This window comes from Harpia harpyja, chromosome Z (genome assembly GCF_026419915.1).
Source record: "Harpia harpyja isolate bHarHar1 chromosome Z, bHarHar1 primary haplotype, whole genome shotgun sequence".
Taxonomy (NCBI): Eukaryota; Metazoa; Chordata; class Aves; order Accipitriformes; family Accipitridae; genus Harpia; species Harpia harpyja.
The window spans coordinates 86,676,519-86,690,858 of NC_068969.1; the positions used below are offsets into that span (position 1 = coordinate 86,676,519).

At 38.2% G+C, this 14,340-nt stretch overlaps 1 protein-coding gene across 4 annotated transcripts in view; it reads left to right on the top strand.

Moving 5' to 3' along the window:
* Nucleotides 1–14,340, top strand: part of LOC128136990 (histone-arginine methyltransferase CARM1-like) — an 82,429-nt gene that overhangs the window by 63,485 nt on the left and 4,604 nt on the right. For 2 of the 4 annotated variants that reach the window (XM_052777506.1, XM_052777508.1), the window contains exons 6-12: nt 28–205; nt 2,558–2,648; nt 6,896–6,977; nt 8,725–8,810; nt 10,201–10,290; nt 10,519–10,656; nt 12,285–12,374. In XM_052777506.1, the coding sequence (XP_052633466.1) occupies nt 28–205; nt 2,558–2,648; nt 6,896–6,977; nt 8,725–8,810; nt 10,201–10,290; nt 10,519–10,656; nt 12,285–12,374 (755 nt within the window). Of the gene's footprint in view, nt 1–27; nt 206–2,557; nt 2,649–6,895; nt 6,978–8,724; nt 8,811–10,200; nt 10,291–10,518; nt 10,657–12,284; nt 12,820–14,340 lie in introns of those variants that run through there. The other 2 variants (XM_052777507.1, XM_052777509.1) reach the window with 1 other exon arrangement.

A 14,340-nucleotide genomic window follows, 5' to 3' on the forward strand; every position in this document is an offset into this window, starting at 1 on the left:
TTCTGTGTGCTTTTGTTTTTCCTCCAGCTGTTGGTGAGAAGCAACAACCTTTCTGACAAGATCACCATTCTGGCTGGAAAAATTGAGGAGATCTCCCTGCCTGAGAATGTTGATGTGGTAATTTCTGAACCGATGGGTTATATGCTGTTCAATGAAAGGATGTTGGAAAGTTACCTCCATTCCAAAAAATGGTTGAAGTCAAATGGTGAGTGTGTCACCACAGTTACCCCCTGCATTGAGAAAGGAAGATAAAAAGCTTCTAAAAGATGAAAAAAAGGCTTGAATTGGTAGTCCAGGATTGTCTGGTTTTATACCCTCGTTGTAGCTCTACCACCACCATCTAGGGGGCCCAGGGGAATTAATATAATGATGCAGCCACCATTACTATTACACTATGCTGTGACTTCTTGCTGTTTCACAGTGGAAGTAGCTTTTGAGTATGATGCTGTTGCACTGCTGAGTTCTGCTTGTTTTAATCTTAACCTGCAGCTGTATACACTATGATTGCATCTCTGTTGCAACATGTTACAATAAATGATGGCACACTAGCCTCAACGCCAGACAGGAGAATGTAGGTGAGAGTAGAACAGTCAAATAGGATGAGCTTTTTTTTGTGGGAAAACTGTGAAGTTCAAATTGTTTTGACATCCTTTCATTGGGCTTCTCCCAAATACCTTACTTAATACTTGGGTGTTGCCTTTTGAGTGACATGTGAGAGATTCACAGTGTTCAGTGCTCTGTATTTTATCCCTCCTCTTTGGAGGAGTTTGAAGGGAATCTGTAAGTTCCACGGCCTCATGGGAATCTTCTTTGAGAGGCAAATGTGAGTCTCCAATTGCTGAATGATAAACCTTGCTGCATGAACTGCTGAAAATGAACTATAAAGTCTCTTTTTAAAAGACTTACTTAAGAGACCTTTCTCAAGTAAAATTACTGCAACGTGGAAGTTTCTGAAGCATGGGCTGAATTTGTGCTTCAGTGCAGGGAGCTAATGACTTTGAGTTGTTTCAAACTTACAAAGCGCATTTGGGTAGTATTTTTCAAGTCAGCCACTGATCTTAAGTCTTCTGTTTAGATTCTTAGAGCCTGGTTTCAGAGGAGGGCTTCTGAAAACTGGTCAGTAGGCAGCTTATTTTCAGTTTTAAATGAGTGAATGCGTTTAAAGATAGGTGCCGAACTTTCTGATTGCTCACTTGTACAGTGGGGATGAATCACCTTCTGTGGTGATTATAAAACTTAATGATTGTCTAGAAGTGAGCTGAAATTGTGACATTTTGAGTAAGTTGCTTATATTTAGTACCAGTTAGGTCTGGCAACTTTCTGTCACAAATTCTCTGCAAACTTGTGAATATTCTCCCCGAAGCCAGTTTTAAAAAGCATGTCTATTTTGTGAGTGTGGGGTGTTCTTTATTTAAATTCCTGTGGACTCTTCCTACATGATGTACTTACAAAAGGAAAGCTGTTTCCTTTTTTTTCTCTTCCCTCCTTTTCCTGTCCTCCCGTTCAACTATGCATTGTGGTTTATACCAGATTAAAAAAGGATGAAGGAGTATGCTCAAGGGTAGTTTAAAATGACCAGGCTTTGTTTCCTGCTTCCATTGACACATGCACAATAGAATACAAGGGCTTTCATTTAAGCTCCTAGGCAGTCTGATGTACTGTCCACAGAAAATAATGGAAGATACTTCGCCTGGTTTCCCAAGCCATTAGAGTGCAAGATCCTAATAAAAATGCATTCTTGCAAACTAGTAGATCAGGATTTCATTCCCTGCTCTGTCACTGATTTGCCATTTCATGCAAATAAAATTCCATTTCTCAACTTGTGCATCTGTTAAAATAAAAAGGTGTAACATACATTTTTGTGTTTGTAAAATTTTCAGTATTTACTCTGAAGTCCAATGAGTTTCCTGGATAAAAGTCTTAAGAATGCAGTGCATAGGACTACTTCATTCATTAACAGCAGCTCCTCCAAATTTGACCAAAACCATACCCAGCAGTTTAATTCAAGATCAAGTCTGAGCTTTAATGTAAATCCTTCACACAGATGTTATATTTATTAAGTTAGCTGTAAGCAAAGAAGGTGTTATTCCACTGGGCAGTGTTGAGAAGGTATTTAATAGCTAGCATTTCACTTCATTTGAAGGAAGCTAAATAATTCAAATATTTGACACAGGACCATAAAATTATTAGGACTTTATGAAGTATTGTGGTCTGTTCTATAAGTTGTTCTGGGTTGAGTTTTTTACTAACTGCTTTAGCATATTCACATTTCAGTAACCCATACATTAATGAAACTAAATGTTAAGATATCTGAAGTGTATGACAATTGCTGCTTCTGAACTAGTAGTTTCTCACTAGTGAAGACATTCCTGTAGAGACGTCTTGAGACTATAGAATCACAGAATTTCCTGAGCTGGAAGGGACTCACAAGGATCATCGAGTCCAACTTCTTACTCCACACAGGGCAACCTTAACAGTAAGCCATGTATTTAAAAGCATTGTGCAAACACTTCTTGAACACTTGCCTTGCTACTTTATATTGTCTTTTGTTTACTAGGAATGATGTTCCCAACTTACAGTGACATTCATTTGGCTCCTTTTTCTGATGAGCAGCTGTACATGGAACACTACTCCAGAGCCAATTTTTGGTAATGATTATTTATGTTATTTTATTTTTATTAAAGATTCAGTAGAGGTTAAAAATAAATCAGTTCTTCGATTCAGCATAAACTATCTGTCAACACTGGAAGACAATGCTTTTATGTTTTCTATGTTCACTTCTGCTCTGGCCTACAGTCATGCTGTTTATTGTGCAAGTCTGAAGGATCTCCCAGGAAGTGCTAGAGCTGACTGGGTCTCTTTTTGAGAGAAATTGATTCCATTGGTAGAAAAAGAGTTGACTGTGAATCAGGTGCTAGTGTTTCCTTTGCTACACCACAGCATAGTATGCTGCATATGGTGATCATTGTATTGCCTGAATTCCCAGGTGCATGAGCACAGGAAAGATGCCTTGGTAGTCTTCCCAGAGAATAAGTATCAATTCCCATCTCCTGAAAAATTTTCAGTTTGGCAGTTACTTTCTGTCCACCTAAATTTTTCATGCAGCTTTAACTAGAAGTTGTACTCATTTTGCCTTGGAATGTCCTACTGCTACTATCCATTGTTGAGCTGTTGCTGTGTTCTATATAGGAGGAAACATTTTCAGCAATATTTTAATGAGGAGAAATTGAGATGATTCCATTTCAGCAAAGGGCAGGTTTATTTTCAAATATCTCCAGTCCCTCATGTGATACAGATCAGTTAATTTATAAATTAGCCATTTATAGATTATTATTTAAAGGTTTTGGATAAAAGGTACTGTGGAACTCTGTGGTTGACTATTTTTAAATCTTCTGTAAGATTATAAATGCAGTCTTTCAACTGTGCTTTCAGCCTGCAATGTGGAATATGAACATTAAGTGGTCTTCATCAAACCTATTTGTTGGTATCCTAGATTAAAGACAAAGTTTTCTTCCATGCCCAGGTTACACCATAACTGCTCACACTTACAAGGTTTCTTCTGGCTGCCTCTGAAGTAGACCTATGACAAAAATCTTACTATTTCTATAGTGATTAGAGGAGTGAGAGAAATTCGAGTAATTTACATGCTGAATCCTTTGCTGGCAATGTTACTTTATACAGCCAGTTTGTGCTCTTTTGTCTTACTGTGTAGGTTGAGCTAGTTATGAAATGCTTGCATTATGTGTTTACAATCACAAAAACTGCTACAGTATTTTTCTATGTTAAGAGACTGGAAAAAGAAGGTAAAACTAACTTCTGATAAGTTTTTTGCATCTCCATTGTCATTCTGGTCCCTCTTCCCAAAGATCCTGTTATTTTTGCTTATATACATGATATGTCAATGATACATATTAGACTACAAATTACAAGACTGAAGCACAATGTTGTACCACGATGCAGATTCTTCATCACTTAATAAAGACAATAGATACATACTTAGTAGTTTGAAGCAGAAATATAGTTTTTTTTCCCCAGGTCTATACAGGACTGGATGTTACTGCCAATATGAAAGCATTTAATTTCAGACTGCTTGGGATGCTTCATCTTCCTTTGTAATAAATGTAAGACATCTGTGGAATACCTGTGGGGTAGATAAAGTGTATGTATGTGCATCTCCATGAACACTGACATATATGTTAATGTTATTGGTGGTGGGAAAAATTCTGCTGCCTTTTGTTGTTTAAGAATTGTACAGTTGGGACTGAATAGTGCAGCTAGATTAGTTTCTTACATTTTGTTAACACAAATACACCATCTGCATTCTAAATAAAAAACAAAAGAGAACTTCATTTGTATCTAGCTGGCATACATTTAATAAGCTGAATTATATGTCAACCATTGCAAGGCTTTCAGAGAATTGCATAAAGGGGAAAAACAGATTTTTCAAGTCTGCTTTACTAACTGATTTCTCTTTACACCAGGAATGTTTTTGTCATTGACATTATTATCACAGACTGTAGTAATACTTTGCAGTTATGATAGCAATCAGGTTGCTATCATATGGCAACATACTGCAGTCTTTCCTCCACCCATCTTTGCAAAAGGATGTCTCCTATTTTTGACAGATCTTTTTATTACCTACTTGTAATTTTTTTATGAGACTGTTTCAACCAAACTAGCCACAGAAATGTCACACAATTGCCCTTGATGATAATCCTTGTGTATCAGGTTCTATCTGACATATTCCTAGACAAAATAGTTCGTGTGCTTACAGTATAATTTATTGCTGTCTTGATGTCCTGTGAGCAAAGGGCTGTAGTATCAGTCCTCCTATCAGTCCACATAGTTGTCATTTTGCATGGATGTATGCCCAGAACACTGATTGTGCAAGAGGATTAAATGCTCCTGAGGTTACTGAGTTCTCTAAAGACCAACAAATTAGTGCTTTTAATGTCTTCAACCAAGTGTGGGATCAAAATGTTCTGAGTGAGAGTGCAGTAGTTCTGCTTCTGCACCACTCTAGGACATTCATGTTCTTAATATTAAAAGGTCTGGATATCCTGATAGATCCAGAGCTATAAAAGTCTTATTTCAGACAAAGCACTTTCTCAGGGCTTTTTTGGACATTTGAAGGAAACCATCAGGAACTAGTTGGTGACAGCCTGTGATTTGCTAAGCTTCCAATTCCAGGCCTCGAGAAACAACTTTAATTCATTGTCCAGCTTTGTTACTTGGAAGAGAAGAGGTGTTTTTTGTGTAATAAATCCTTTCCTATTTAGCTAAAGTTATATCCTGTGTCTTAGAGATTGTATATGGGTTTGGATTTGGTTGGATGATAGTACTTGAGCAAAAGACTGAAAGAAGTATCTATATTTACAATTTGAACTTTCCTCTGGTAAAGGTACCAGGACTTTAAAAAAACCTTCAAAATCCTACGCAAAAATCATGCTGTATATTCTAACATTAGATGCAGCAGTTAGCACAGCCTGTTTACTACTATACAAAGGAAAGGCTACATGTTTCTCATACACTTAGAATTATTGTCTTGGATCTGTAGAGTAGTAATAATTATGAGACTGTGTAAGTATGTTTTGTTTCTCTTTAGGCCTATAGATTGGCTTACTGTTGTGCTTGAGTTGCATATTAATTTGTATTTACCAGTAATCATTCCTGAAAGTGTCATAATGTATAGTCTACCATAGAAGAGCAGACTGCTCTCTTTGTTGGTGAAAACCTTGCAAAGATAGAAAGATACAAAGCATAAATATACAGCGAGTGCTTAAAAATAGTGTGCATTTTGTCTGTTTCTCATCAGTGATAAATAAGCAACTCAATTATACAGTACAGCAAACATATGGAAAAGGGTAAAAGATCACTTGCAGTTACTGGTGTCAGCTGATTTCCTCTGTTGTGCTTATTTGAGATTTTCCTTGAAGATATCTTCTCAGATATCTTTAAGGCATGCAGTCATCTGGGCATCTTTCCTCTATGCAATTAGCACAGAACTAGTAATGCGGAATTTATCAGTATTAAAGGGATATTGCCAGATTGGTTCAGACTAACTCATCCACTTTGAAAAAAGTTATGATAGCTTAGGAGTTGTACAATGTTGTAACAATGTGGACAAACATTTAAGGTTTCCCTTTTCAAGTGCTTCTGAGGACTTGGAAGGCTTGACCGTGGTTTTGTATTTAGATGGTACTTCCATCACAAGGAGCTGAGCTTCCTTGCCGTTTCCCCTTTCCATCCCCTTTTGTTTATGTTATCTGGAAGTAAAGATACCTATTAAACTTTTCTATAAGTTGATAAGAGGGTTATATGCAGGAGGAAGATTACTGCAAGCATGTATATTTTAATTTCAAATTTCATACTGGAAACAGTCTTGAAGATACATTAAATGCACATTTGCATAAATCTGTAAGATAAAAATACAGGGGTTTTCCCCCATTCTGTTAGTATAGGATAACCTTTATTTTCCTTTTTAATGTCAATAAAAAGGAACCAACCTTTAATACAGGTGTCCTCATTACCATTTTGATTTATACAAGGTCCACCCCCAATTCTGGAATAGCTCAAGATTACAAAAGTAGCTTAAGAGTGCCTCAGCCCTTCTCCCTATTCTCTGCTTGCTGTGTGGATTCTTTCAGAAGCATAGTGTGAAATGTCTCCATATGTCCATTTGAGGGGATTATGTCACCTCAGTGCTGTATAGGATGTCTGTGGGGAATATAAAGGAAGCTAAGGAGGATTGCAATTTGGCCCCTTGGCAGATGGGAGAAAGGGAAAGAGGTGCTTAGCCACACTTCACCTGCCATTTACAGTTATTGTGCCTGGGACTGGTTGGAACCCAGAAAAAACATTTTTCCCTAAACATTTTATGTGTTACTGTTTCTAGGTACCAAGAATGGTTCTATGGGGTCAATCTGTCCAGTCTGCGCAGTGCAGCTGTGGATGAGTATTTGCAACAACCAATTGTGGTAGGTTTGTATGTCTGGGGGTTATTTTTTGTGTTTTCTCCTCTCCCTATCTTGGCCCCTCCACAAAATCTTAGAAGTACAGTAGCCTCCTTGTTTAACAGTGCTCTGTGGCTGTTAAGTAGACAGCCAGGAACTAAATGCAAGTGTGAACAGAGCTGCTGTCAAAGGTTAACTACTGTATGTAATATTCCTGGTTTTGCTATGAATAACAGATGTCTAGAGATATGCACACATTAGGAAGCCACAGCATGTCAACAACTGTCTTCCTACTATACAACTAGCTTCCCTCAGTGTTTCCAGCCTCTTAAACAAGTGACCTGACCCTGATTTTTCCCTTCCCATCTCTGATCCACAAATTAAGAGAGAAAGCAGCCAAGCAAACAGGTTTCTATATTATCAAACAACCCTTTTTTAATATGTAAATATGCTTATTTTATTGGTAACTTGGATCTAGCACCTGCTGTTCTCCTTCTTTCTTTTTAGTAAAAGTCTAGGTGGTACCTAGTTAGAAAGAATGTGGGAGAAATCCTTCTCACCTCTCCGGGGAAAAAATCTAAACAATTCCCACCCCCTACCCCAGCATAATGCTTCGGTGTAGGTGCAATGAAAAGGTTTGCTCTCAGAAATTTGACTGCAACAAATCTTGGCTAGCTTTAGGCTAACTAGTTTAAGTAGCAATAGCAGTGTAGCTGCTGTTGCATGGAGACCCTAAAACCTGTCTAGAAGTCTGGAAAGACCATCAGACTACTCATGTGACCTTCTGCACTCGACTGCTTTTAGTACTTGAAATGGATAATAGAAAACTCTCACTTGTCTTCATAAATTTCTGCCATATCTTGGACTATAGCATGGTCATTCTCAAGTGCTGGCTCTTTGGCTTTCAGTTAGAGAATGGAGTAATCTGTAGGACTGTGGCACATACTTGCATCCTGTATGAAGTACAGGTTTGGCTTTGTCTCCGCTGAAATTCTTCCTGTCTTGGAGATCAGAAATGCTTTGCCCAATAAAAGCCACATTAAATTGTTATTTCTTTTTAAAAAAAAATCACATATCTCCTTGGCTTCCCCTTACTCTGTAGATAGATTTTAGTTCTCAGGAGGGGTGGATGAGAGAAGCCTTTACATGAATTGTTTGCTTTACTTATGAAAGAGCTTGTGAACAGTGATAGATTAGGATTAGTACATGTGATTAAAGAAAGAAAAATGAAGGGAAAAGTTTTCATTTGGTGACTGACTACTCCTAACTTTTTTCTAGAGGGATATCTGTATTAATTTTGCTTCCTATACTTTGTAATTTAATTTTCAAGTATTTCCATACTGTCTTAGTTCAGCTTCCCCAACTGTGCAGTGCAGAAAAGCACACCAAAACATGTGTAGTTTAAAAAACAAAGAAACAAAAAACAACGAAACAAAAAACAACAAAAAACCCAAACCAAACAAACCAGCCAAACAAACCCACTGTTTTGTTTTTTTTTTAAGTGATCAATTTCTAGACAAATTTTATTGTTTCTAGGTTGAATAAACCTAGAATAAATAAAGTCTTTGAGAGGTATGTAATCTATCAAATATATTTAATCCTGGTAATACTGCAAAATCTAACAGTGTTCTAAGGGATGCTATAAAAAAATGAAACATTTAAAATAAGTTTATTTTTTGTCTTTTTTTCCAGTTTTTTTTAACAGAAAAGAAGTTTGTATGCTGACAAGACAGAATGATAACACTTGCAACTCTCTTTTTGACCCCCATAGGATACTTTTGATGTGAGAATTCTGATGGCCCAGACAGTGAAGTACACCATTAACTTCATGGAAGCCACTGAGGAAGATCTGCATAGGTCAGCAGACACCAGCAACCTAGTCTTAATCTTCCTTTTTTGTAACTGGCTGTTGATCATTAGTGCTCAGAGGTGTGGAGGAGGGAAGGTGGCATGCCAGAATGATTAGTACACCACTCGTAATGGACCAGAGTGTTCATCTGCATGATGATTTGTCTAGCATTATCAGAGAAGCCTGTTTGTGAGCCTGTGAAACATCAGAGATCAGTTCACAAAATTTTCTTACTGAAAGGGATAAAATGGGCTCTGGAGGAGAGTGTTTACCTCTTAGCATTATACATTGGGACACATTTAAATCTAGTTACAAGGCAATTTTTAGTTTTCTGCGTAGACATCCTAAAAGACCTTGTCAAATGGTGTCATCACCAGCTGCCTAGCTGAACTCTTGTGTATTTTTTTTTTTAAACATTTTCCAGTCTAACAGGAGTCAGCTGTAACTCTTTACTTCCCTCCAGAGCTCCTTCAAATCTTTAGTTGGAAAGTCTTATATATCTAAGACTTTTATATAAACCAACCTGCATCCCCTGTGTCCCCGAATGACAGCAGAGAAGCCTCCTTCTCAGTACATATGTGAAATAAAATGTACCATATGGGAGAATTTGAGGGAGTACTTCAAGTCCTTGCAAGACACTGTTGTAAGGGGAAAATATCACAGGCTGTCTCTGAAACTCTGAATCCTTGTTGTTTCAACATGACTCACAACTAATTGTATAAATGACATGGTCTAGTGAGAGAGAAGAATTGCTCTAAGAGGGGGGAAACAGCTGGAGAATTGCTTTCCAGTTTCAGCTGGCTAGTGCTGACTTCCTTCAGTGGTTCTCGGAACTAACATGTTTATACCTTAATGCTAATTTTATGATATGTTTCTGCAAGAGTGGGTGAGATTTGGGTTCAACTACATAGCCAGTAATAGTTCTTTTGGAAGGGAAAATATTCCAGCTCCTGCTCAAGCAGCTCAATTTTTCCTTCTGGTTCCACTAGTAGTTCTGTTTGTCAAATTTGTAGTGGAACATTTTCCTATTCAAAATAGTATTTAAACTAAATCCAAGTCCTTCACTGGGAATGGGAAATTTTTCATTGGAAAAACTGAACCCCTGTATTTATAACTGCCTGCAGTGTTGCCACAAATGATGCAGTAACACTTGTGTAGTGGCATATTTGATTCTACTATCAAATAAGGCACACAAAAAACTAACACCTAAATCAGTGCCATTGGTTAATTCTATTGACACAGTGAAAAAGCGCATATCCTTTTATATATATGGAAAATTGAGACAAAATGATGAATAAGAGTAGAAATACATAAATTAATACAACGTAGGTTTCTGGTGGAATTTTTAGTACTTCTTGGAAATTACTTTGGTAGCATATTGGTTTTTTCCTCCTGCAGAGTGGAAATCCCTTTTGTTTTCCAAATGATGCAGTCTGGACTAATCCATGGCCTGGCCTTCTGGTTTGATGTGGCATTTGTAGGATCGCTGTAAGTACTTTTTTCTTCTTCCTATGAAATACTAACTACAGAGGAAAAAATCGCATCTTTCATACAAAGTGTGCCAGAATTAGACCTTTAACTGGTGCTGACCTTGTTTGTAATGTAATTCCTTCATATTAAAGAAATGATGCCTTCTAGAGTTAACAAGAAGTGTGATAACCTTGTGAAAGGAGAAGACGGGAAACAAAGTCTAGATGGTTTTTCTCATTTGTTTAGGGTAACTGTTTGGTTGTCCACTGCACCGACAGAACCTCTCACTCACTGGTATCAAGTACGCTGCCTTCTTCAGACGCCTCTCTTTGCTAAAGAGGGGGAAACTCTCTCAGGGAAAGTCCTACTTGTTGCCAATAAACGGTAAGGATAAATGCTTCCCAAGCAGATTTTGTAGTGTGGCTGTTCTTGTTAGAGGTACCCAAAAGACACCAGTTCATTTTTGGGTATGCTTGTACCCACATATGTTATTTCTGGTACCATTACCAATTTATGTGGTATCACTGATACAGTTACGTAGGCACTGTTGACTGCGTGAGACTCTGGTCACCAAATGGTCTCTATATTCCACTCCCGTTACTCGTGATGTTCCTTCTTGCATACCTTCTCCTTAACCACCTGTCACATCCTGCCTTCCCTCACAGTGCTACTTGCAGCTTTTATCAGCTTTCCACTCCTCTATCTCTCACACACAGCAATTTTCTCAGGTCATGTCCAGTCATTTTCCACACCTTGTTCTGGTAATGTAACCTTTGGCCATGTCTTTGTCAGCAGCCTGGTTGTTTGCCTGAAGCCCCAACATCACTTGTCTCTCAGCAAGTCCTGTGCAGAAACAAGAAGTGGGGTTGATCCCAAATCCATTACATTTTTAATTCTGAAAAAATTCCTTATGGATGCGCTCCCCTGTTTAAGAATAGTGCTTTTCATGTGTTGTTTGTCCTTCCACTGAGACTAATGAAGATGGCTGCTTTTGGAAGGGTGTAATTTTTTTTTTTTTTTTGGGCGGGGGGTGGTGGGGTGGTGGAATGTGCTGACCAGTCAGGTGATTCCAGTGATATCAAAGCTGTCAGCAGTACTTTCAGGGCTCTTTAATCACATCAACAACAAATACTGGATTTGGGACTTGTCAAATTTCCAGACCTTCTGCTTATGGAATTCCTCAACGAGAAAATAAATAATACAGATCTTGATATGTATCTTTCAAATGTAAAATGTATTCATATTTTAATATGGAAAAGAAACACTGTATGCCACAAAGTGATCGCATAGCCACTGCTGTAAATATGCCACTACATAAGGCAATCTACAATGGAGCATGGCTCAGAGATGCCTGAGCTAGCAACCTTGCCAGACTGAGAATGAGAAGCACTTTAACCATGTGTTAGCACTGAGCTAGGAAGTCCTGCCACAAAGCTAATCTGCTTTTGGGATCAACATAGCACCTCTATGTAACTCTGCAGTTGCTGTTCCACGCAAGAGGACCAGCTCTGGTCAGCTTCAGCATTTTGGTATGCTCTCAGTTGCTCAGTTGGTCCTCTTTACTTTTCTGTGTAAACTCAGTTTCTTGCAAAAAGTCCTGTGAAGAATATCCTTCCTGGTGAAATCCAGGATTATGACAAGAGTGAACCTAATGCTATCTGGCCAGTTAGATATTTTTGATCATGAAATAATACTCTGATTGTATTTGCTAATGTAAGGGGGGGGGGGAATCTTTCACTATTGAATACTATCAGTGCAAAATTATATTTTCAGATGCAAACTCTTAAAATCACTTAAGCATCTTGTACCTTTTACTTCTTTACAGATGATTAAACAATCATGCCCTTGCACTGATACCACTGCAAATAAATTCCCTTTGCTTGTTACACTAAGTGGTTATTATTCAGACAGTAACTACACTGGTATTTTTTCACACAAGATGTTATAGTTGTTTTAGTTCCATTACCTCTTTTTTTTTTTTTTTTTTTTCCATACTTCTCTTTCTGATGCAGACAAAGTTATGATATTCAGATTGTGGCTATGGTGGACCAGACAGGATTTAAATCTGGTAACATTATTGATTTAAAGAATCCATTTTTTAGGTAAGAAATGCTTTTGACTAAAATACACCATTGTAGAGTGGTAGCATCTTGTATGACAGGAAGCAAAGCACACCCACTTTGGAAGATAAAGTCTCTGGCCTCGTACAGTTTATTTTATTTCTACAGGTATGAGTTCATTATTGTTTTGTATTAGCAGTAGTTACTTATATAAGCCAATATTCTATTTAGGCTGTGTGACAAAGAGCAAAAGAAAAAAGCTTTATTTACGATCTCTAATGATTTAGTGCTGACAAAATAGTAGACATTTACTTACTTGAACTAATGTATACTTAAAATCTCCTGCTGTTTCCTGTTGTGTGATGTACCTTATTGTGACTGGAGGAAACAGCAATATGCCAAGACGCACTCTAAGTATGTGAATTGATATTACTATTTGACATGAAGGACCTGTCCTTTCTGTATTAAACATGAGGGGAGGAAAAAATCTACCTGCTGCAACTCTTTCCAACTGAGCAGGGACCTTCATTAGGTGTTGCTACAGCACTGTATTTTGGGAAAGGCTGTCAATTACAGATCAAAACTAGCAGGAGGAAGGAGCCATCAATTCTTCCAAAAGAAAAAAAAAATATTTTTGAGAAAAACAGGTTGGCTGTGTTCTGTTCTCATTCTTATGCTGTATTTGGCATAAAAATATGCAAATACAGCTGTTGGAACTGATTTTTTCCAGAGGTACACATGGAAAATGCTTCCCTCATTCATTATGTTTCCTGTTTCCTATTTTTCTGACTCAGACCTGTATGATAATTCCAAAGTAATCATATATAGAATCATAGAATCATTTATGTTGGAAAAGATAACAAAATATCCATTGTGTTTGATGAAAATTAATTAATGTTCCTCTGTACATCAAATGTGCAGCACATCAGTCCTTTTGGCTTTAGAGTGGGCCCTTTTGATTAAATTTGGAAAAATGCCTGTGTAATAAAGACTTCATGGAAGACTTGCAATAACTAAAAATAAAATAATGCACTGGAAAAGACTAATTTCCTGAGATTTGACCTGTGACATGGACAGTGTCTAGCTTGCTTATGTTTTTGGTTTGGCTAATACCAGTTTCCAGTCTAAAAGCTTTTTGTGAGGACTATTATGAGTAAGTTTACTGGTCTTCTAAAAATCTCTGTACTTACTCTCAGCACCCATTATGTAAGTGTGAGTGACTTTTCAAGGATGATACAAGTCTACTCATTTAGAGGCAAATGAAGCTTTTGTTAAGAGTTTCTAACTTACATAAAGTGTAGAAATCACTTTCAGAATGCTATTACTCATTTGCAAGAAAGCAGGGGGGGAAATGGTCAAGTTGTGTGTCATATATAGAATCATAGAATCATTTAGGTTGGAAAAGACCTTCAAGATCAAGTCCAACCATCATCCATGCCCACTAAACCATATCCTGAAGTGCCTTGTCTATGTGCTTTTTGAACACCTCCAGGGATGGTGACTCCACCACTTCCCTGGGCAGCCTGTTCCAATGCCTGACAACCCTTTCAGTAAAGAAATTTTTCCTAATATCCAATCTAAACCCCCCCCCACCGCAACTTGAGGCCATTTCCTCTCGTCCTGTCTCCAGCCACCTGACAGAAGAGACCAGCACCCACCTCACTACAACCCCCTTTCAGGCAGTTGTAGAGAGCGATAAGGTCTCCCCTCAGCCTCCTCTTCTCTGGACTAAACAGCCCCAGCCAGCTCCCTCAGCCGCTCCTCATAGGACTAATGCTCCAGGCCCCTCACCAGCTTGGTTGCCCTTCTCTGGACACCCTCCAGCACCTCAATGTCTTTCCTGTAGTGAGGGGCCCAAAACTGAACATGGTACTTGAGGTGCGGCCTCACCAGTGCTGAGTACAGGGGACGATCACCTCCCTGCTCCTGCTGGCCACACTATTTCTGATACAGGCCAGGATGCTGTTGGCCTTCTTGTCCACCTGGGCACACTGCCGGCTCCTATTCA